Source organism: Hyalella azteca, unplaced genomic scaffold, assembly GCF_000764305.2.
Source record: "Hyalella azteca isolate HAZT.00-mixed unplaced genomic scaffold, Hazt_2.0.2 contig5407, whole genome shotgun sequence".
NCBI lineage: Eukaryota > Metazoa > Arthropoda > Malacostraca > Amphipoda > Hyalellidae > Hyalella > Hyalella azteca.
Window position 1 is genome coordinate 409,331 of NW_025935599.1, and position 24,622 is coordinate 433,952.

Below are 24,622 nucleotides of genomic sequence, written 5' to 3' on the forward strand. Positions count from 1 at the left end.
ACAAAACAAAATGCAATCATAGTGAAGTTTCACCATTTGTTTGAACCCTTAAAATTATTTATAATGTTTGAAACATAAAAATTCATATCGAGCTTTGGACTGCCATGGGAAACAGTAATGTTGTATTATAAAAACGCTACAACCACAACTTCTTAGAAACGAAAAGCTCCGAATTTCTTCACTTCTGGTCTGGAAACTTAAATGGCAAACAAACCCGCAGCTAATTATTAGTTGCTAGGCAATAAGTTCAGCGTGTCTGAGTTCTAATTTTTTTTAATAAAATATACGCATTCGATAGAATGCAGCTTCTGATAAACTATGTAATCGTGAAGCTTGCATAATTCTGGTGTAGAGTCCATATTTCACGATTTGATCCCGCTGCGAGCAGATTCTGTCGTTTAATGGCACATCAACTTCCTCTTAGCTGCCAAGATGAGAATCCAAACATTCAAACTAACTAAATCAGACTAAAATTTGTTGGACTATGGATGATTACACAGTTTTTTTATCGAGAATTAGCACTATCTCATTCTCTCGCTTTCCGTTTCCCTCATTTAACTCGTCATCAACTATAACGTCAGGAGGAAATATAAAGCATTGGTCAGGAGATGTGATGTAGGGTTTCTCGTGGCTGAGCCTGGGCAAACTGTGCCAACCTGCACCATATGCGCGGTGCCACCAACGCAGATGCTGCAAAGTAGTTCCTGGTACGTGCTGACCTTAATTTGGTCATCTCATTTCTTTGGTAAGACTTTTGATGGTGAAACTCATCCTAATGAGCCATCGACAGCAATCAAGTTCCAATCTGTAAACAGCAAACAGTTATTCTAAACTCAACAGCGCCGGGACATCTTGAGAGTCATTCTGTCTGATTAGTTGAAATCCCGGTACTAATTAATAATATTAATTAGTGTATATTATATTAATAATATTAATTAGTGAACGAGTTGACACGAGAGGTTACGGATTTAGATATGTTAAGTTTCATCTGTGATTTACGTATAATTTCTCTAGTGCAAAATAAACCGTTTCTTAGGTTTAAGGAGGGAAGACGGGTATCTACAGTTATCACTTATGTCCGTACAATGCCAATTGTATGGAGTTTTATGCATTCAACTTCTGGAAGCGGATTTTTTGATCAATCGGTACAGAGTTCATCGATAAAGCTGTTGGAAAAGACAGACTCTTATTTTCGGTTATTTTATGAATGAATTCTTGATTTCCAAATCGGATCGTCAGCCAAGCGTACACAAACTGACCTCGACAGGATGGGCAAGCAGGTTCAAATCGGCGAGAGTTCCAAGTATTCCGAAAGTGAGCGCCAAAATTAAGCATAACTCGAACCGGTAAGATGGTTTAAAAAGGAGGCCCAACATCGAAGGAGAGAGTTGTAGACGCGGAAGTTGGTTGTGAGAGTGAAAGAGGGTCTGCCCTACTTAGAGTGCAAGCTTCATTCTTCCCAAATACAATATGGCTTTCCCACTTGAAGTTTGTTAAACTGTTATTAGCGATGAAACTGTTCTGCGCGAAATTTATTTCAATATTCTGTGAGCGCTGCGGTACGCTTTCAATCATAAAACCTATTTATTGTTTTGTTAGAAGCTATTTTTGTTATTTTGTACCAACAAAGTTCGATAATATGTCCAAATATAATGTATAAATTGAAGTTAAACCTATTATATATATAGTTCATTTAGCACAGCAATAAAAATTTAACCAGCTGTTATGAGTAGATTAATTTGAGGGCTCAGTTTTCTTTCTTTTTATTTATTATTATATTACTAATAATATTAGTTATCAAATGTCAAATATAGTTTGAGCTAAACGTGGAAGCTCAAAGTGATATTTATATACCTGTTCTGAAATAAATTTCCCCTGTTCGAAGTGAGAAATTGATGACTGTCGAGGCGAAATAGCCGAATTCACTACTACTGCTTTTTGTTCGATGTATTAAATTTCAAAATGCATCTGAAGACATATGGAAAAGCTTTCAAGTTTTCACCCGCTTGCCAAGAGAAACTCATTTTTGTTAAGAGAACAAAAAACGAACAGACGAAAAACCGAGTTGTGTTTGATTTGTTTACAATTATATGGCTATTTTACCATGACTTTCAGTTCATTTATATTCTTTAGAAACTATTGTACTTGACATACATCAAATTGTAAGGTAACCTTGAGCAGCCTCAAATTTGTTGAGCTTTCAACGGATCGCGCGATGAGGCGTCAGGTGGCGGAGAAAGTTGGCCGACATTTACCGTGAGAGGAAAGCCGATATTATATGTAGCTCTCATCATAAATCTTGCAGCATCATATGCAGCTCTCATCATGTGAATCTTGCAGCATCATATGCAGCTCTCATCATTTGAATCTTGCAGCATCATATGAATCTCTCATCATAAATCATGCAGCATTACGTGTGGCTCGCATCATATTCGGAACATCCTCATGTTCAATAATCTCCAGCAGCACGAAGCCAAGAGCCTGGCATCACGTTGGTCAGAATAGTTGTCAAGAAAACTGGAGAAATTATATTTTTTGTGATACAAAAAATGTTGTTCCGAGAAACCCGATTGAAGAATTCTTGCATAGTTTTTTTATCACCCTAGCACCGTATTAAAATATTTCTAATTTTTGCATGGTTCAAAATCTTTTCATGATAAGCTTTGAAAAAACAAACATGTTCGCCTTGGATCATTTCAAGTGAACTAGATCATCAGGCAATGATTATAATTTTAAAAGATTCTAAAGCAAATTTCTGTTAGCATATGAAACGAACTCTCCTGACGAGACACGGTAGACGTTGGCAACACGTACTAATTGGATCCATAATCCATTTCTCAAGTAGCAAATTATAACTGAAACGAAGAAGACCAAACTACGCGGCCGTTTCCATGCACCGCAGCGTGTGATTAATTAAATTGCCTACGCGTTGACGAGAGCCAAATATTTGCTGCGAATGGTCGCAGTGAGACGATCTACGCGAGGCCTCAGCGCTGGGCCGGAGACGGTCAAGTGCAAGCATTGCTTTGCCGCCATAAATAAGATGCATTTTGTATCGTTATGAAGAGAAATAAGTTATAAGGAAACTAAGAAACTTACCAAGGGTAATGAGCTTATGTAATAGAATGTGCTATAAATGAAGAGTCATGCCTAACCGTTTCATATATACTTGCAGTTTTGAGTTTCCGATTCCGAGAAAATGGTTTCGACCGTATATATAAGGGTAAAATAGTCTAGCATGTAAAGCTATGTTCGTTTCGAAATACCTAAACCGAGGTAACGGATTAATGCATATAACCTTAATTAAATTTCTGTTTAATGAATCTTCGCATTCCCCGTAAAATTGAGCGGTGTTGATAACACTAACATCGGATCAAATTGATTGTGATTCTATAGTCTGATTTACCTCAACGAAATATATGATGGAAGCCTGAAATTCATCCAGTTTGGGAACGGCAAATAAGCGCATACATGTGCATGCATAAGGTATGTGCATTTAGCTTGAAACTAAGTCAATTATGGCACGAATGTACGGACTGCATTGTGTTCATTTAGCTTTCCACTAGCACAATCAGCAATTACGCTGGAGCTGGAATTATTGTAAGCGCAAGAAGCACGATCTTCCGGTCCCATTAACGTGTTTCCGTCCGCATCTCTGGTAACGACGTCGTTAGCGACGTAAAACCATGCAAGACGAGCGACGTAAAACCATGCAAGATGAGTTCGAACAGAAAAAAACGAGGTTATGCGACTTCGTGCGCTGCTGCATCGTAAGAAAGCGCCAAGAGCTTGGACGTGGTTTCCGATGTTGGCGATATAAACTAATTTAAAAGTTTTAAGTTATCTACCGTGAGAAAAATTGTACCAGGACCATTATTAAATATCTACATATTTACGAAATAACTACCATATTTACGAAATAACTAAGTATTGAAGATCATGCAGGTAAGAATAATTACCCATTTGCCATTACCGTGACTGCTCAAGCGTTACTTCATGATTGGCTACAGTTATTTGCACTGCAATTTTTATCACTTTTATGAGTACATGATGTTTCGATCATTGCGGGACTAACGATATTAGAAGTAATTTAATTAAACTATGGAACATTTATTTATCACTACACTCCATTAAAACTCTATTAAACATTTATTGTAACACTACAACACAGCATTTCTCTTATGATATATCTTGCCGAGCTTGATATATAATCACGACTCAGCTTAAAGAGTTCTGCTTCGGCTAACACGTCTTTCTTGCTGCTCTCAGTAACAAGCTCTTTACTGTGCATTTTTTATGGAATAAAGAGCAGCTTAAGGAAATTTCCGAAAGAATAAACCAATGCGACCGCGATAACCGCAGATCAGCAGCACGCAGAAATACGAAGAAATGAGATTTATGTTGTGGGATGGAGAAGTTGAAGCTGAGAAGTTGGAGCTGAGAAGTTGGAGCTGAGAAGTTGGAGCTGAGAAGTTGGAGCTGAGAAGATGGAGCTGAGAAGTTGGAGCTGAGAAGTTGGAGCTGAGAAGTTGGAGCTGAGAAGTTGGAGCTGAGAAGATGGAGATGAGAAGTTGGAGCTGAGAAGTTGGAGCTGAGAAGTTGGAGCTGAGAAGTTGGAGCTGAGAAGTTGAAGCTGAGAAGTTAGAAGTTGGAGCAAAGAAGTTGGAGCAAAGAAGTTGGAGCAAAGAAGTTGGAGCAAAGAAGTTGGAGCAAAGAAGTTGGAGCAAAGAAGTTGGAGCGAAGGTGTTGGAGCAGTATCGCCGATAACAATGATGTTGTCGGCAGGACGCTCTAAGTAGCGGCGACAGGTCACAGAATTAGCGTAAATCGTCGTCCGTATCTGGGGTCCAAAAAACTGGCCCGGCGCCTGTGGGTTCTGGCGATCCGTGGGAGACGAATTTATTCACTTAACAATTCCTAGATTTTGACCCCATTGAAAAGGTCAAAAGACGGCGGACTTTAATTGAATCAGATATCAAAAGGAGGCGAGCTATAGTTTCAAAACTCGGAATTACTATTCAGTTGATTGAAAAATTGTCGCTTTCCATTAATTTATGAGTCGATGGAATGTATGTATATACGTGTTATGCGTGCGGGTCTAAATATATATGTGTTAGTTTGCAGAGGTTCAAATACGATATTTTTTCGGTAATTTTTATTTTTCAATGTAATATGAGACAATAATTTTATAGTTACTTGAATAGGGGCAGTCAAGCACCTGTCATTTAGAGAGCAGGTCGACATACCCCTCCAAATTCCTAAAAAGAAATTTGTCCCAGTATTGTTTCCTAACATTCGTTGTCTCGCAACACCTCACTTTATTAATACCACTGACAAAATTTTAAAAATATATTTATAAGCATCTAGTGCTTATTTAATAACGATTTATGCAATGTCAGAAAGTAGGACGCTGCCCTGAGGTCCGCCAGAAAAAGGACGTTTCTGGAGAAAACTGCGACCGCTCGTCTTGACGAGAGCTCAAAGGAATGAAGTGCTTTGTTGCTCACCTCAGACCGCCGTGCGGAGAGAGCAAAAACTTGTAAACCTTTGTTGGAATTTTATGCCCGTAAGGAATGAATTTATTTCAAAGAAATTCCGTAGGATATTTTTAACATAGAGGAAAAAGTTGCATTTTGCTTACCGCCAAGATTGTTATAATTCATGCAGTAGATACACTTGTCCCTCATTGTATCAAAACAAATGCTTGAACGTCTTTCTTAAACGTGAATGCTATAAATTATTATATTATTGATACTGCAGCTTGAGAATTTTCGCCGCGTTTGAATCTCAAACCAATTTGCCTCCTAAAGAACTGCTCAGGCAACGAGGGTCTCTGTCCGTCTCCTGGTGCAGGTATTACCAAAAATTAGATGCAATGAAACTTCTTAATTAAATTCTTTAGCTGTAAATTGAATTAAATAACGCACGTAGATGTAATGAAGCATCTTTAGTTCGTTGTACGTGATAATTAATTTTATTGAAATTCGTACACGTGAATGACGAAGATGTAAGGCCCCGATAGAACTGCAGCAGCGTGCGCCTGATGTCCCAGACGACAATCACGGCCTCGAGGATTAAGATTCGGTGTCTCATTTCCCCGAGATATTGAGTGATGAGACGCGGCAGACATGTCCGCTGTTGCGTTCAGAGAAGTTTTGTTCTCACGGAATGACCCTCCAACCCACATGTGCACGCACCGACCACTGCTCAGCACGTATGTCGGTCTGGTGGCCGAGTGGTTGCTGCTATTAAGTGTATGTGCCAGGAAGACAATAAACACTCACTTAACCATTATTACTCTGATCATCAGCAACCTTCTCAACACCACAAAAAGCATGTTAGCCCATACTTGTTGAAGCACGTTTGACTACACATAAAAGAATGTTTGACTACACGCCACTGGTAAAATCACCGGGATCAATAGAATTGGAGCAGATTTACCACTACCAATTCTTTCTACGATAATGAATGATTTCATTCATGGGAGAGCGATGGCGTACCGGTTAGTTTCACTTGTCCTGGAAATAAGGAGCTTGATGTTCGGCTGTGTTGCTTGTGTTATGAATGTGTTGCTCGTGTTATAAATGTGTTGCTTGTGTTANAATGTTTGGGCTACTCCTAGCAAACATATTTTCGACTTAAAGCATCCGTTACAAGTTGATAATGAACTATTAGTGAGTGCATATGATGTACTCGATAATATTAGTGTCAATAACTTCGTTAATTTGTCTCGCTCATCTGTACCTTTATACTTTTTAACGTGCTTCGAATAAAATAGAAAGAATAAATACATCTTAATAACGATAGTTAAAGTTTATCTTACACTGAATTGCGTCTTTGAAACTCTTGAAGTTACAAAACCGCCTCGAACGCGCATGCCTGCGACGTCGTAATACCACACCTCTTTATCACTCCAGTGACAGAACCATCGCCAGGTTCAAGGAACTTCATTTTTATGAAGGAACAGAAAAGCCGAGGTCGCATTTCGCCTGCTTGTGGTTGCGACGTCTTTAAGGTTCAATTTTTCACGCCTGCGACCGATGATTAGAGCTAGCAAAGCGAGGCTACGAATTTAGGAAGCTTCGAACTAACATTTTTCCGGGGCTAGATGTGGAGACGAAATTAGTCTAGTGCTTCTTGCGGTCATTTTTCGTTTAAATCCCATTAAAGCTGAACAACACTACATCCGTACGATAGATCTTGTCATGTCACTTTTATTGCTAACACGATCCTGTGGTGGCAACTTTGTATTTAAACAAGAATTTGTGGACGGCTGTAGCGAGTCAACATTTTTACTTAAAATTTGTTGTAGTGACCGACCACTTTTAAGCCTCCAGTCCTATCACATCTCAAGAAAAAATAATAATTGTACTCTAATTGACCTCAGTTTGGATTTATAATGGGAACATTAGTTTTAGAACGTTTGAAGTAACACCTCAATTTTTAGTAAGATTTTTATGCTCCTACCACAGATATTATTCAATATTTATATTAATAAATATGATTTATTTGCTTTAAATTTGTTCATATTTTTTCAGATCATCACAATGACTTCAGATTCATGGCATGTGCTACGGCCGTTGCTGGTGCTCCTGTTGGCGTCTTCATGTGCAGGTGAAACAAATATTCCTTAATGGTCCTTATCATTAAGAAAAAGCTGTCTGGTCCTAACCATTAAGAAAGAGCTGTCTGATCCTAACCATTAAGAAAGAGTTCTCTGATCCTAATCATTTAGAAAGAGCTGTCTGATCCTAATCATTTAGAAATAGCAAATAGCTGTCTGGTCTTAACCATTAAGAAACAGCTGTCTGATCCTAATCATTTGGAAAGAGCTTTATGGTTCCAACCATTCATGAGCTGTCTCGTCCAAGTCATAATGAAATAGCTGTCTGGTCTAAATCATTGAATGAAAAACCTTTTATTTCATTGTAGATTGTTCTCTACCTCATTGTAGAGAAAGTAGATTTTGCTAGCACTGATCAGGTAAGAACGGAAATTAAAAATGATGCTTATAATTGTTGTTAAAAGGGTAAAAATATTTATTGGTTTAAAGTTGAGAATTAGTTCGATATGAGCGGGGGAAATTCTAAGCCGCTTGATCGAAAGGTCTGGTTTGGAAGTCTTCTGCTTTTAAAAACATGTTACTGTGAACTGTGAAGATCTATATTATGTGTTTTTTAATTATGATTATAACGAGCATCATAAAACTTCTACTTCGAACTGAAACTTAAAATTCGAACTGTATTCACAGATTGTAATTTGTAATTCTTTCAGTAATCTCGCACAGTTGCTTAGTAATAATTGAGGGGAAAATTATAAATTAATTATTGAGCATCACATTAGGAGCTTGTTAGTAGTAACTCATTATGCACTGCATGATGAGTTGAGCTATGTTACACGCTGGTGCGATATGAATAATAATTCATTATGCACTGCATGATGAATTGAGTTGTGTTACACGTTAGTGCGATATGAATAATAATTCATTATGCACTGCATGATGAGTTAGTTATGTTACATGCTGGTGCGTATGAATATCACGTGTGGCATTTCACAGGCCGCACTGCATTCGAGAAGCTGACAGAGTACGACTTCCGAGGCACCACTTACTACACCATCCAGAACCTGTCGCTGTGGGAGTGTCAGGGGTGGTGCAAGGAGGAACCAGAGTGCGCCGCTGCGTCTTTTAGGTGAACGTCCTCATTATTTGCGACAACTGTTACTTAATGATGCAGTATCTTGACAATTAAACTAGTTTTGAAGGACCCGAGTAAAGGAGATGAATTCAATAGAAGCCGCTCGATACTAAAAAATTCTATCAGGAGCGGGGTGAGGCAAAGTCCAGCACCAAAACCCATTAGTGGGTGCAGAAGAAGCTGATCTTTTTGCCTTTTAAGTATGAAATTAAACAAAAATTTATCGTGCCCAATGTTTTGCTCTGAGATTATCGAACAATACAGAATTTTGTACTCAATTGAATTAATTATATTGATGTTCTGTGTATGTATCGATTGTGTTATGAATACAATAGTGTGATAACTTACATAAACTTTACTGGTATTTTGTTCATGCTAGAGGGTTGAATTTTGGACGTATCCCTCAGCGATAGATATTATTAACTTAGGAAATTAACTTCATGGCCCATAACATGTATCATAAGTTCAAGTATGAGTTTCGATTGAACTGAATAGTTTTTACTTAATCGCGCTGTTGTACTTCAGTTTCGTGATCAACCCGCTGGCGCCTGTCCAAGAGACGCTCTGCTTGTTGCAAAACGAGACCATGGCTGCCAACCCCTCGGCCGTACCTAAGCGAGCCGTCAGCCTCTACTACATGATCAAGCTCACCGTCCGCAGCGGTGAGTTCACTTCAGTTCCTGCACTTGTTTCCGGTGACATTTTTCACAACAGTTCATAGTGGTTGGCTGACCTACTGTTGTTCCTGATCTAATGCTTTAAAGTTAATATTTTATAAAACGTGATGCTTCGTTTTTTTACAGAGCATGCTGTATATTATTTGATTAACTTTTATTTAAAATAAGTTTGCATGATTTATTTATTCGATAATGCGGTGCTATAATCAATAATGGTTCATTGCAAACAATTACTTTCGAACGAAATCATGACCATGGAGCATTAATTTTCAGCACATTGAACGTTAATTTACCACGGTAAATCTGCGATGTAAAATGTAACGTAAACATGCGCGTTTACAGCGCCTCGCATTGTATACGGAGGCGTTGCTTCCTGCCGCCGATCCATGAAGTTAGAATAAGATTAACCGCGGGGGGAAGGCCGCTGCTGGAGCGCCGTGATATCGCCCCTTTTTCTCCGTAACCCTATCAAAATTTTGAGTTGGTGGCGACCCTGAATTAGGAACCGCCTAAGTCGGCAAGGAGGTTTTGACTAGTCGCTGATTGCGATCAGGTGGCCAACCAGACCCAGAATAACTCTAACGCGAACATAGCAACTCTGGGGCGGAGGCTGAAGCATACCCCGAAATTTGATAGGGTCCTTGCTGCCGCCGCCTCTAATGTACTGGGTTTTCGATCGCACGTTCAGAGCTGATCTCGGCACGAATTTGACTAAATTTATTATCATAACTAGGAATTATTACTCAATCAAGAAAGAAGTAATTCAAAGTGGTTCATCATACTGCTAATATCAATTTCAAATATTTCCTTGACAAGTTACGTGAGAAAATATATATATATATTTTTTCAAAATGCGAAACCCGCGATGGAGAATCGACGATCACTAACAAACGACCATGCACGTGTCAACTTTAATATATTGGTTCGCGATACCACCTCCATGGAATATATTCACTCATGTAATGAATACGCTCGTCATCCCGCGACTTTCCCTCCACATATTTTATCGTTTCCTGAAACAAATCCGCGTGAACAAATAATTGCAAATAAAGTATAAATGCGAAACGCCGTTGTCGAGATCACGGAAAATCAATGGCGCGAGAAAGCAGCGGGGAAGCAATCGCGCTCGATGCGCTCTGATTCCTAAGTGATAATTCTGTGAAATGTAAGCTTTATCATACGGTGCTTGGCGCTTATTAAGCTTTATCATACGGTACTTGGCGCTTATTATACGGGCTGAGCCGTTGATGTCGTTAGGACTTTCTCCACCCACTGTTCGCGATCACGAGGAATGCAGTTATTTCTTGGTTTGCGTTGAAAGGAAAATGTTTGTTATAATTTTATCAACCTCCCTAGAATTGGCATTTAGCATTTTTTAATCGAAATGATCTTCCTAATCTTGATTTTTGATGATTTTAAGTGCGTAGTTTGAGGAGTTTTGATCGCAAATTCGCCCTTCCGTAGAGCGAATCTTATTCCATAGATTCCAAAACTCTCTTATTCCATAGATTATTCATCTAAATTTTAACCGATAACTCTCGCGTTTTCAGGCATAATAATTGGTTTAACTGCTTCTACCACGTCAATGTTTTCATAATTAAGTCAGTCCGCAAAGATTGAATCGTTTTTGTTTCAGATGCAAAAAAACTACAAATTGATTACTATCAAGTGCGCCGACTGAAATCCGTTAATGACTGGGACTAAATTCACTCATCAATGAAGTGAAATCCGAACTAACGATCATCAATCAACCTGTCATCAACGAACACGCGTCGCGATGTGGTCCATGTTTCCACACGTTTTTATCGTCAACGAACACATGTCACGATGTGGCTCCATGTTTATACACGTTTTTATCGTCAACGAACACTCGTCACGATGTGGCTCCATGTTTATACACGTTTTTATCAGCAACGAACACTCGTCACGATGTGGCTCCATGTTTATACACGTTTTTATCGTCAACGAACACTCGTCACGATGTAGCTCATGTTTATACACGTTTTAGCTCCATGTTTATACACGTTTTTGTCGTCAACGAACACTCGTCACGATGTAGCTCATGTTTATACACGTTTTTATCATCAACGAACACTCGTCACTATTTGTGGCTCCATGTTTGTTGCCACCTGTTATTTGTTCGACTCACATTTACCGGCCGACGAATACACTCTACAGTTATATATTTTTTGATAACTTAATTACATTACTCAATAGTGTGCCGTATTTGTCAACTTGGGGAAATTTCCGCAAATTTCCGTAAATCAGTGACTTAATTATGATAAAATTTCGTGGTAGAAACAGTTAACTCAATTATTATACCTGATAACATGACATGAGAGTTATTGGTTAAAATTTATATAAATAATCTATAGAACGAGAGTTTTAGCAACAAGCGATGCAGTAAAGAAATCACCTAGGGAACGGCGAATTTGCAATCAAAACTCCTCGAACTACGCACTTAAAATCATTGAAAATCAAGATTTGGAAGATTGTTTCAATTTAAGAACCGGAAGGTTTACACTGTACAGTAACGCCCTTGAAAGTTCGACAGACCAACCGTGCCACATTTATTCAATAATTAAACCATGTGCGTATTCTTTCGATTAATTTAATATATAATGGACTGCTGAACTATGCATGTATAAATCGTTTTGATATCGTTTTTATTAAATTCATTACGTTTCGGAAGATTATTGAAATCAGTAATTGTCACAACTATATTACTTATGTATATAAGACGTATAATTAGTATATCATTGTATTGTACTGATGTATATAAGACGTATAATTAGTATATCATTGTATTGTACTGATGTATATAAGACGTATAATTAGTATATCATTGCATTGTACTGATGTATATAAGACGTATAGTTAGTATATCATTGCATTGCTCTGTAATGACAGTCGTGGTGTATTTCAGACAACGTGTGCAACCGGCCGTGGCAGTTCGAGCGAGTGCCCAGCAAGCGGCTAGCAGGGCTGGACAACGCGCACATACACGCCAACAGCAAACAGGACTGTCTGGCCGCCTGCCTCAACGAGGTAATGAACCCTGATACTTTCATTAATATGTTTGTTGGTTATGTAGCTATAACTACAAGTTACTTACAATGATTTTGAGAACGTTCCAACAGCAAACAAGACTGTCTGGCTGCCTGCCTCAACGAGGTATAATGACTCCTTCTGATACTTTCAATAATATGTTTGCTAGGTTATGTAGCTATAACTACAAGTTACTTACAATGATTTTGGGGACGTTCCAACAGCAAACAGGACTGTCTGGCTGCCTGCCTCAACGAGGTAATGTACCCTGATACTTTCAATAATATGTTTGTTGGTTATGTAGCTATACCTACAAGTTACTTACAATGATTTTGAGGACGTTATTAAAATCTTTACAAATTTTGGTGCTGTCCGCCTTTCGACATTTATGCTACGGGGGATTATAATAAAGTCAATAATATGGATAATAACTGGTTCGGCGAAAGTCTTTAGACAATTCAATATGACCATTACACATTCTACTATTCAAATAATACTACTTACACGATTGCAACATTTATTTTCAGGATAATAGATCCAGTCACAGTTATATAATATTAAAATGGTATCGGTATATAAAATGTTATATTAATTTTAAAATCGTAGAGAGTTTCCTTATGTTAACAATAATTAAAAAATTCATATAAATCTTTGGCTGTCTCACCCTGAATTTTTATATTAACAATTGACTAACTAAATCTTGAATTAAATCCAAGACAACAACGAGCATGGACTGAGAGCTCGTTATTAATAGTTAAACATGATTACCAAGACAACAATGATCACTAAAAGCTCGTTATTATTAGTTAATAATGCTTACCAAGACAACAATGATCACTAAAAGCTCGTTATTATTAGTTAAGCATGCTTACCAAGACAACAATGATCACTAAAAGCTCGTTATTATTAGTTAATCATGCTTATCAAGACAACAATGATCACCGAGAGCTCGTTGTTATTAGTTATTCATGCTTACCAAGACAACAATGATCACTGAGAGCTCGTTATTTCACTGCCCGCAGAAGCGGTTCGTGTGCCGCAGCGCGGAGTACAGCTACGCGACTCTGCAGTGTCACCTCAGCGAACACGACCGTCGCACCGTCGATGCCGGCGTCGGCCTCGAGGACGCTGCCGGGGTGGACTACTTCGAGAACCTGTGCCTTGGAGGTGAGACCTTGGGGCATGGGGTCTGAACATGGGTTACGGGGTCTAAAATCGGAGCTGAGAACCTGGGAAATTATGTGAGAGCATAGAACTAGAAGGTAGAACTTTGGACCTGCCTGTAAAACCTGGGTTCATAGAGCGACCACTTGGAACATGGCCGAGTGACACCAGGATAAATGGGTGTCAACCTAGGACACGGGGGAGTGAATATGTGACGACTTGACGGTGAGAACCCGGGATTTGTCGGTAGGATTCTGTGACTTGGTAGCAAGAACCTGATAAATGGGTTGTGAACCTGGACCTTGGAGTGAGAGTCTCAGACTTGGAGATGAGGACATGGAACAGGAGGTTGCCTACTTAGGACTTGCCTGGATGGAGATGCGTATAGGAGATGACATCTGTGGCCTCGGTGGTGAGAACCATAGTCTTAAAGCCAAAAACTTTCATCGCATTAATGTACGAGTATCCAATCCGTTAATGTACGAGTATCCAATCCGTTAATGTACGAGTATCCAATACGTTAATGTACGAGTATCCAATCCGTTAATGTACGATTCTCATTGTGGGTGAGGCATAAGCACATTGTGTTGTCTGAATCATATTAGATTACCAAACAGCAAAATCATTGGCGTTAGTTTTTCCTAGTATTGTTTTATTAGTACTATATAATTTTGTTTGAATTTTAATGATAGTTAAATTTTTCAGCTTCTGATAGTTGCCGCACGGATCGCACCTACAAGCAGCCGTCGCTCGGCGTTCCCGAAGATCAGGTCTCTCACTACGTCGACATGCATTACTACGTCGACAAGGAGGTTATGGTACGCAATCAATGCTTCCATTTACGCACAACTAACACTGAACGTTTCATTAATTTTTTCGCCATCTCATCATTCCCTTCTAACTATCTGGCGTGATGTCTGATTTATTTTGGATTTTTTCTAAAGATCTGTCAACATCTTGCAGATGCCCTTTTGAAGCTAAAAATTCAGTAATGATGAATCCATCTTCTCTGAACTCAATATTGTGAAACAAGTTCTAATCCAAAAGATTAGGTAGGTCTTTCAATAAATTTTGTGGCGTATCTTCCAAAATTTTCTAACGATCGCTGTTTTTTCGCGGCAGAACGACCGTTTCTAGGCAGAGCAGAGCAATGTGCGATAACGTCTGTTGGTTGAATGTTGTGTTTTTATTATTTGTCGGTTTACTACCACCATCAGAATGAGTTACAGAGGAAGGCATACTGGGAAAGCCAATACAAGTGTTGTAGTTTATCAATAGCATAATTGTTATCATCATTCAAATGGTACGTCTTGGCAAACACGCAGGCCAACAGCGTAGCTGCGTGCCAACGCGCTTGTGAGATCGAAACGGACTTCTTGTGCCGGTCCTACCTGTACAAAGGGCCGCCCTCGACCAACAGTCACAACTGCCAACTCTTCCATCTGGACCATTACACGCTTCCTGACGGCGCTGACACGTACCAGTCCACTGATAGGTATGATGAGTCGTACTGATAGGTATACTGATAGGTACGATGAGGGTCAGCGCTTTGATACTTCTTAGAAAATCGGTGATAGTTAAAGATTGAAAACAAATTTGTCAATATCATTGTATTCAATGGGTTATTTATTATATTGCATTCCGTCTACTATGTTCTTCATAAGATTACTTCGCATACAATATGTTCCTCACTGAATTTCAGTGTATCTAATCCATCAACTGTGGCTTGTGCCGCTAGAGATTCATTGGGACTTGTAGTTTGCGAGCCGTCAGTAATTAGTCTCAGATTCTTCAGACTAGTTATTGGCGTCTGCTTAGGACTGCCACGAGTCGTTTTATGAGTTGTCTTAACTTATGTGCGTCATCTTTTACAGACCCTTGCTGGACGATGGCGAAAGAACAGGCACCTATTTTGAGAATGTGTGCGCACGTAAGTACTGATAAAGTATTTTCCTGCCTTTAGCTTAGCATGACTGATTCGATTTTCTTCATGGAGCACTCGAGAAAACACCATGTATTTATTGAGTTTTTTTTTGGTGGTGCACCATTTAGAAATGTTTTCACTTAGTTCCTTTACTTGCTCACGAGCCTCTCCTAAAGGCTGTCGCACCAGCGCGCATGCCTTCACTTATATACATAGTCCCTTCAATAGTTCACAAGAGTCCTTTAAGGGGCTCGTACTAGTGCACATGCTCACATTTGGTCTCTGCACTAGTGCACATGCTCACATTTGGTACCTGCACTAGTGCACATGCTCACATTTGGTACCTGCACTAGTGCACATGCTCACATTTGGTCTCTGCACTAGTGCACATGCTCACATTTGGTCTCTGCACTAGTGCACATGCTTTTGATTAGTCTTTTCACCAGTAAAGATGCCTCCACTGGGCTTCTGCACTAGTACAGTTACTTTCATTCGGCTTCTGCACTGGTACAGATACCCTACTCGGCTTCTGCACTAGTTATTTTTGTTCTTTTAGACGCCAAATTCTCAAATTTTCTCCTTTTTTAAAATGTTTATTAATGAAAGATAACTCCCACAGCGTTTTGTATGTATTATAAACTCCTTTCTTGGATGCTGAACTTTTTTTTTGCCTTTTGTACCTATCTTACCCTGTTTTCATTGATATGTCTTTTGTAAACTTTGTATGTCTTTTGTAAACTTTGTTATGAAGTGTTTAGGTGGGTCATAAGTATCCTTTCGAAAATATTTATGAGAAGAAATTTCAAATTGAAGACACGGAAGCAAATAAAACAACCAAAGTTGAAATTTCAAAATCAAAGAAAAGATTTCAAATTTGACGCACCATTTAAATGAGAATAAATGAGAATAAATGAAAATAATTCTATAATGAAAAATCATTTAAATTATCACCGTTACCATAATCAGACAAATGATGACGAACTTTCACAAGCGTGTTTGACGGAACTTTTTTTGACCCACTATAGATAAGAGGGTAAACTTTGTTCATTCTTTAGAAGCAATTCACTCTCATCGATCGTTGATGGTGAGAAGCCAGACTTAAAAATTTCAGTATAAACTCAGCATAGAGGATCTTTAAACATTATTGTGATTGCAGCGAATCGGCATTCAGTTTAAACTAACGTTCCACTGGATGTTCTATGGAAAATATGAACATCGCCATCGGAAATGCACGCTATTTTTTGGCAATTCTAGGAAGTTATTAAAAACATTTATGGACTCTTAGTCAAATATATTGTCTTTCTCTATGGTGAAGCCCAAATCGAACAATGAATCGCGTTTTGCATCTTTAAAATATTTTCAGTAAGTTTACTTTGATTACCTTAATTATAACGTTTACAAAAGGTAGCTTACTCGATCGTGACTCACCTAAGACGTTGAATTTACCTTCTCCTTACTTTACCTTCTTGAATTTGTCGTGCGTTTTACTTGAGTGAAATCTGTCGATTTATATACTTGACACCAGGATAATTTTCGTCTTTTGACTTTATTTAAACCATGTGCAAGTCTGCTCATTTTACTTTATTAACATTATTGACGAAACTTGCTTCCCACTGTCCATTCATGCTTCTGTTGTGTTCTTAGCCTTTGAATCCGCGTTTTCTGAGGGACTCGCACGAAATGTTATAGAATGTTTTTATTTTACTTCATTTTGCGAGGAAACCGGTGAGGCAATCCACCTCGAATACGCAAATCTTGCCTGAGTCTTGAATGCTGATGAAGAAATGGAGCGTCACCGTGAATGCTCATGGACATCTTATTTCTAGCATGTCCCATCAATAAGGAGTTTTCATTACTATATCGAGCAAAGATGTTTTCTTACTGAATTTTGTCAATTTTCCGGTCACAATAAAGCATTTCAACAATACCTAAATATTAATTGGAATTCTAAAAATTAATTCAAATTATTATTGTTTTCACGATATTTGGCAATGTTTGCGTTTTTCTTGGTTGTATGAATCTTTGACCGACAAACTCGACTTAATCCTTTTCCTAAACTGTCATTTTCAGGACGGAATTACAATATGATTTGCAAGCAGGTGACCACCAGAGATAAGAGATATATCACTCAAATTATGTGCTTTGACAAGTCCACAATCGGACGGCGACGAGTCCTCGCGAGCCGAAAAAATGGCCAATTCACAAACAGGGGTAAGAAAATCAGGCTTGCGTACTAATTTTGTTGTCGGAAACCTTGTGGTGCTGGTCCATGGCCTGCTGACAACGAAACAGCATGAAAGTCTTTTTCTTCCTTATGTTCGTCGACGAGAAAACTGTTGAATATTTGTGCATACTTTGTAATGCGCTGTACAGCCTTTCGCTCAACCCGCTGTACATTGTTTGGCATGAGCTGCAACGTTTTGTTTTTGACCAGCTGTATATAATGGACATACTTCGGCATGCGATGGATGGATTGTGACCGGCTGAATGTAAATACTCTGGCATGAGCTGTTACGCATTCTGCTTGATTTATTGTACATACTTTTACGTTAGATGTACAGCTTTGTGCTCGACTAACTGTACATACTCTGGTATGAGCTGTCATGCTGAGTGCAGGATAGCATTGCGCCCAACCATTTGTAAATACTTTTGCATGCGTTGGACTGCATTGTGCTCGACCAGTTGTACATTTTGAACATTGACATGGCTTGAAGCGTTTGTGCTTTGAGGTCTCGACTCTTTACCTCAATTAATTACTAAATATTCATCAATGACTGAAATGGCTTTATTTTGTAATTCTTTCACCATCATAATTAACTCGGTAGGTTTTGAGGTTCTTCAAGGCGTGCTTCAAAAGTCAATTTTATGTTTCGAAAAAAGGTAGCAGTTCTTCATTTCTTCTCCAGTCAACATTTAATTGTCCCTATTTTTTATCATAGCCACTTTTTATGCTTTATTAACCTAAAAATTAGTGGTTAATTCATTTGTGTAATAGTTTGTCAACTCATTACTTGGATGGTCCAATTCATATGTAGAATTCGGTTGTTATCGCTCAGCAAACTTTGAGGAGGTTGTAACGATGGCATTGAGATACGTTAAGCCGAATAAATGTTAATTGTTAACATTAATATCAGCTTCTTAGTTACAACATAGAATGCGATCATTAGGAGATAATAACTAAATGTATTAGAATACAAGTGATACAGAATCATTTTAATTGAAACATTTCTTGTACTTTTAATTTATTATGAAAAAAAAAAAATTCATCGACGTTTTGCCGGCTTCAAAGACGTTGCCTTTTCTTCCATTTCATCTTTATGTTCCTCTTAATATTGACTCTTCCTGTTCTTTGGTGTTATAAAAGTTTAAATTTGTTATTTTTCGGGTTATCTTAAGTTCTGTATTTTCGGGCTTCTTGAATTGCATCTTATCTTCACTATAATTGCTCCCAGCTGCAACTCGTGGCAGCAGTGCAAACAGCCCAATCTAGAGGCACCGGAAAAACGATCAAGTCTTAGACTCCTGCGTTTGGTATTTTTTTCAATCCGAGACGAGACGAGACAGTAGGCTCTGTCCCGGTTCGCAATAAAAACCGGGACAATTTTCAGCCCTCCGTAGGAATTCCGGGACGATACCGAGACGAGACGAGACATCCCGGTTAAAATAGGTACCTTAAAATTTCCCGGAATTTACAGCCATTTTAACGAGGCACGGTTCATAATTTACCGGGACACAAGTTTTAAAGTCCGGGACAGAATTCTTGTCTCGGTTCATACGTTTATTCCGGGACAAATTTTACCCTCTGTCCCGTTATTTTTTTCCCGGAATTTTCTCGTCTCGTTTCGTCTGTCCCGGTTCATTTCGAGAAAATTATTTCGAGACGCAGGAGTCTATCAAGTCTCCAGTAACAGAATTAATATGACGCTGCAACTGATATAAATCATTCAGCCAACTCACGAAGAAAGTTCAAGTTTACTCGAATCGGGTACATAATGTTCAAGTTGAGAAGCGAATTTTTCAGGCCATTAACATAATTAATATGACCCTGCAACTGATATAAATCATTCAGCCAACTCACGAAGAAAGATCAAGTACTATCGAATCGGTACAAAATGTTCAAGTTGACAAGCAAATTGTTCAGTAAACATTTCTGTACTGAAACTTTTGGACGCAAAATATTTATAGACATCGCAATAAAAAAAATTGAATTATAAGCATGAAAGAAAGTAAAATTTAACTCCGGAAAAGCTTTGTGGTTTTCAAGACTTGATTTGAATGCTCGCTTTTGGATTTCACTGCATGCCGTATAAAATGCCGCTCGCAGGGAGAATTTCCTTATTATATACCTTGGTCAAATATTTCATTCGAGTATGATTATTTCATACGTGTGTGATCTTTTGTTGTTATTATTTTTAAACCTTTTCTATTTATCTAATATTTTGTGATATTATCTGAAATTATAAATATTTCTGAGTGTTTGTAAAGATGGTTTTCTCTAACGCACAAAAAATATGTATAGAAATTACGTAGAATTCTTAGATATCCCACTAACAGTTTGATTAAATCTGTCTATAAATTTAAAAAAAAAACTCGTGCATGTAGCGCCTAATTCGATTCAGTTCCGAAGAAATGTGTAAAAATTTTTGACTCCAAGTAAAAATTGTCTCTGTAACGAGTACTTTGTTCTGAAAGAATTCATTGTCCAAAAAGATATAAATTTGTCAGCGTGATTTTGCGTTAGTATATGACGTACGAGTACACCTTCCGAATTGAATCGCATTATTCATAACCAATTCCTTGATGTGTTCCAACATCGTCTTAAAATTCAGAGGCACAAAATTTATCAATTGAAATGAGTTCCTATATCAGGTTATATATCAATTAAGTTCAGATTCTTGGAATATTTTTTATTCGCAAATTTGTATTCAATCAGACAAAAACATAAATTTTATTCCTCTGAATTTTGCTGCACAGGAATCGTGTGAGTAACCTGCAGTCTGTAGATCTTAATGTTAAGGATGTTTGGGTGTTTTTTCCAGGAACCCTGGACGATTCTAGTAACGCTAGTGCGATGACTGGACAGCTGACTGGATCTAGCAATGACACAGGTAGTGGACTAATTAGTGGTTCGACTAATGTTGGTTCGGTTGGAGGAGGGGTTGGCAGCGTTGGGTATGGTACTCAGGTGGGCATAGGTGGAGGTAGCGATGCTGGAGGATCATCTGGTGGTTTAGTTGGTTCAGGACAAACTGTGGTTGGCGCTTCTGGATCTGGTTCTATTGTGACAGGAGGAAATGACATAACGAGTGGAGTTCAAACTCTTCCCGGATTGCTAGGGCAGTTCGGATCCAGCTCTTTGGGTACTGGCGTCCAACAAGGTGGTGTAGCAACACAGCCAGGTACAATCGGTCTGACAACATACCCAGCAGGATCTTTGACAGGAGGGACTTCTTCAACTAGTGGATCCTCGAGTTCCTCCAATTTGCAAATTACAAGTAGTGGATCACAATCAAGTGGTAGCTCTCAATCTTTGGACAGCATCTCGCAAGCCGCAAGTAGTTCCCAATCATCCAGTGCTTCTCAGTCTACGAGTAGTTCTCAATCGAGTGGTTCATCCCAATCAAGTAGTGCATCATCTGCGATTTCGGGTTCTTCTTCATCGAGCACATCTCAAGGGTCTACCAGTTCACAAGCATCAGGTGTCAGTGGCAGCAGTAGCTCGTTGTCCACAAGCGGGTCCGTATCAAGTGGGAGCAGTTCTCAGTCCACCACCGGTGGTGGTCTTGTGTCGACTTCTCAGTCTGGATCCTCGCAATCAGGTTCATCAGTTACCTCTTCATCGGGATCATCCAGCGCAAGTTCTCAATCTGGATCTGTCGCAAGTTCTGCTACTCAAAGTAATGTGAGCACAGGTACACAAAGCGGATCATCTTCCAGTTCCACATCTCAAAGCGGAGCGTCATCAAGTTTAACCTCTCAAAGTGGATCATCTTCCAGTTCTACTTCTCAAAGTGGGTTATCATCCAGTTCTACTTCTCAAAGTGGGTCATCATCCAGTTCCACCTCTCAAAGTGGATCATCTTCCAGTTCAGCCTCTCAAAGTGGGTTATCATCCAGTGCCGCCTCTCAAAGTGGATCATCATCCAGTTCTACCGCGGGGGGATCATTCATTTCTATCTCTCAGGGTGGGTCGAGTGGTGTGTCTCAGGGAAGCAACGCGGGTTCCCAGTCTTCTCTAACATCCACTATTCAGAATTCGACTGCGGGAGGATTTTCGAGCATTCAAGGCAGTGGTTCGTCGAGTCAGACTGCTGGGCAAAATTTAGGTAGTCAATCATCAACTGGGATTTCTAGTGGTTCAGGGCAGTCGGGGTCTGGGGTATCGTTGACAGGACAGACGGGAACTGACGGAACTGACAATACTGGACCTGTAGTTTATCCTGACGCTTTTCCTGGAGGTGGTCCCGTCGGCGCTTCCATCACTGGTGAATCTGGCTATGGAGGAGATTCGGCTTCGTCCTCCACCTTCTCTCCTGATCCTGATAGCGGAACATCCGATGGCGATTCAGGAGACATCAATTGTGATCCAACTGGAGTTTGCTACGATGGTAAGTGCCATTCAATGCCACACTTTGTTATGAACAGCAACGGTAGATTGTCTTCCATAACATAGATTTCAAGAGTATATATATATTTGACTGAAGTTTCATTTTCAATTCCGTTCCTATATAAAGTACTGAGAGAAATAGACATAAATTGCAACGAATTAAAATTGTGCATTCATTTGATTAATTGGAAATTTCTCTTTCAATTTACGAGGAAAAGTACGAAATTTTCTAACTTTTAAATCGAAACAAAATTATAAATTACACATCTGCATTTGATGACCAGTTTAATAAAATACTGACCGGGTCCGTTTCAATTTTCATTCAATGGTCTTCTTCCACTACCGGTTGTTTTTTCCTAAATCATAAACTGAGTATCTATGTATTGTACATAAAATACATGATTATTCTTATTTCAGTGTCGGTGCACTGTAAGGACACTCGCATCGCTGTAGAGGTGGCCACCAACCGGCCTTTCAACGGCCGCATCTACGCCCTCGGTCGCTCCGAGACCTGCAACATCGCGGTCATCAACTCTGATAAATTCAGGCTGGACCTAACCATGGCGGGGCAAGACTGTAATACGCAGAGCGTTGTGAGTTATTCTGAACTAACAGATACACTGTTAGAAAAAAACGGTGAAAAAACGGTCCCACTGGCGTTCTAGTGGCCGGTCGCCCCGTGAAAATAAACTGTTGCGCCGTTTTTATCAGATGTTTCACGGATTTTTAGTGTTAAATTAGAATAAAAACGGCGACACGGTGTTTCTTTCACGTGCCGACCGGCCACTAAAACGCTGGTATAATACCGTTAACGGTAATTTTTCTAACAGATATGTTGTTATCTCTGACGACTTCCAAGGTATTATAACCTCGAGTCTAGTTACCTGCGAACCTGAGGTTTTTCTGATCTGCAACAGCCCGCGGATGGCAATATGCTTCAATTATTTTTTATTAAATTAAACTTAACATCATGATTTACTGTTTATTAATTTTTTTACACACGTCCAGTAAATATCAATAAGATTGAATAAAATCGCTTGGTAGATTATTTTACCAATCTCTATGTGTTGTTGTTCGTTTTGCAGAACGGAGTTTATACGAACACGGTGGTTATCCAGCACCATTCCGTCGTCATGACCAAAACGGACAAAATTTACAAAATTCGGTGCACATACGACATGTCACCAAAGAACATCACCTTCGGAATGATGCCAATCAGGTTAGAAAATTTACATATAAATTCTACTTAATATTTTTTTTAACATTATTTATTCGACTCGGAGTTGAGACAATTTACATATAAATTTTACTTTATATTTTTTTAATATTATTTATTCGATTTGGAGTTGAAGCATCAAATTGATGCAACGAATCGCCGCAGCGCCTGTTTCTACAGGCATTGTTTGAAAATTATTTTCCGATGTGTGCGTGCTGCTGCACGAGTACCGTGTGGCATATACAAGCATTAATTCCGTAAGCCTAGAACGTTCAAGCCTTACGAAATTACATAAATTATTCTGTGAAATGAACAATTTCTTCATTGCTACTAAATGAATTTCGTAATTCGCAGAATGTTCTAAAACTGCTATTATGTCGACAAGTAATTGACAAAATTTTCATCGATAAAAAGATCTCGATGAAATTGTAATCCTAATTGTTTGCCCTCACTCACAGGGAGTATTAGGAACATAATTTTTGAACTCTTTGCTTTGAATTTAAAATAGATGCCCCTTATGATATATTTATTGTTCGCGAGCACCGTTTAATGTCAATCGAATGAATGTTGTTGCTTCGCCGCGTTGAGTGAAGTGCAGACATTCCGTGAAGAAAGTCATCGATGCGTCAGCAAACTCAATGGTTTCTTGCAATTGAAAAATCGTCCTTTTTTAATTGAATATGAAACTGGAGGATGCTCTCATTATTTTTCTTCTTTCTCCATGCCTATCATCTTAATATTCCCTTATATATATATTAATATAATGACAGTAGCCAGCCATGACTGCTGTTTTTAAGGCCAACCTCAAGTTGAAATTTAAGAATTCGTTTAGACTAAAATGATATTTTGTGGACAGACAAGATGGACTCGGAGAAGACGTCTCGAACAGACTTGTGGTTCGGTAAGGTTGACATTGTTATTTTTTATAAATTCTTTTAAACACTCTGGACAGACGGTTACCAAACATTTTTACAATAAAACACAAAGATGAGTGACTTCGGACATGCCATAATAATAAAGAAATTACGTTGAAAAAGTTGTCTGATGTTCTAAGAACAAGTAAATTGCAATTGGGGTACAATGTACATATGTCATTGGGACACGATACTATAATGGCGCTGCTTTCATTTGGTATTAAAGCCCTAACAAAATTTAGAGTCGCCCCAGCTTCTGGTAACCCAAATCAGAAGCTGCCGCGTCTGTAAAATTTCACTGCGGTAACAAAATTTAGAGTCGCCCCAGCTTCTGGTAACCCAAATCAGAAGCTGCCGCGTCTGTAAATTTTCACTG

The 24,622-nt window shown here is 38.9% G+C and overlaps 1 protein-coding gene across 7 annotated transcripts in view; it reads left to right on the forward strand.

The window, feature by feature from the left end:
- LOC108682449 (serine-rich adhesin for platelets-like) overlaps positions 1-24,622 on the forward strand; it is a 49,109-nt gene that overhangs the window by 17,790 nt on the left and 6,697 nt on the right. For 2 of the 7 annotated variants that reach the window (XM_018171608.1, XM_018171609.1), the window contains exons 2-14: positions 7,539-7,614; positions 8,558-8,690; positions 9,222-9,358; positions 12,300-12,421; positions 13,444-13,588; positions 14,291-14,403; positions 14,911-15,080; positions 15,460-15,515; positions 17,580-17,720; positions 20,549-22,117; positions 22,534-22,709; positions 23,202-23,335; positions 24,189-24,233. In XM_018171608.1, the coding sequence (XP_018027097.1) occupies positions 7,548-7,614; positions 8,558-8,690; positions 9,222-9,358; positions 12,300-12,421; positions 13,444-13,588; positions 14,291-14,403; positions 14,911-15,080; positions 15,460-15,515; positions 17,580-17,720; positions 20,549-22,117; positions 22,534-22,709; positions 23,202-23,335; positions 24,189-24,233 (3,008 nt within the window). In that variant the 5' untranslated portion in view covers positions 7,539-7,547. The remainder of the gene's footprint in view (positions 1-7,538; positions 7,615-8,557; positions 8,691-9,221; positions 9,359-12,299; positions 12,422-13,443; positions 13,589-14,290; positions 14,404-14,910; positions 15,081-15,459; positions 15,516-17,579; positions 17,721-20,548; positions 22,118-22,533; positions 22,710-23,201; positions 23,336-24,188; positions 24,234-24,622) is intronic. The other 5 variants (XM_018171612.1, XM_018171614.1, XM_018171610.1 and 2 more) reach the window with 5 other exon arrangements.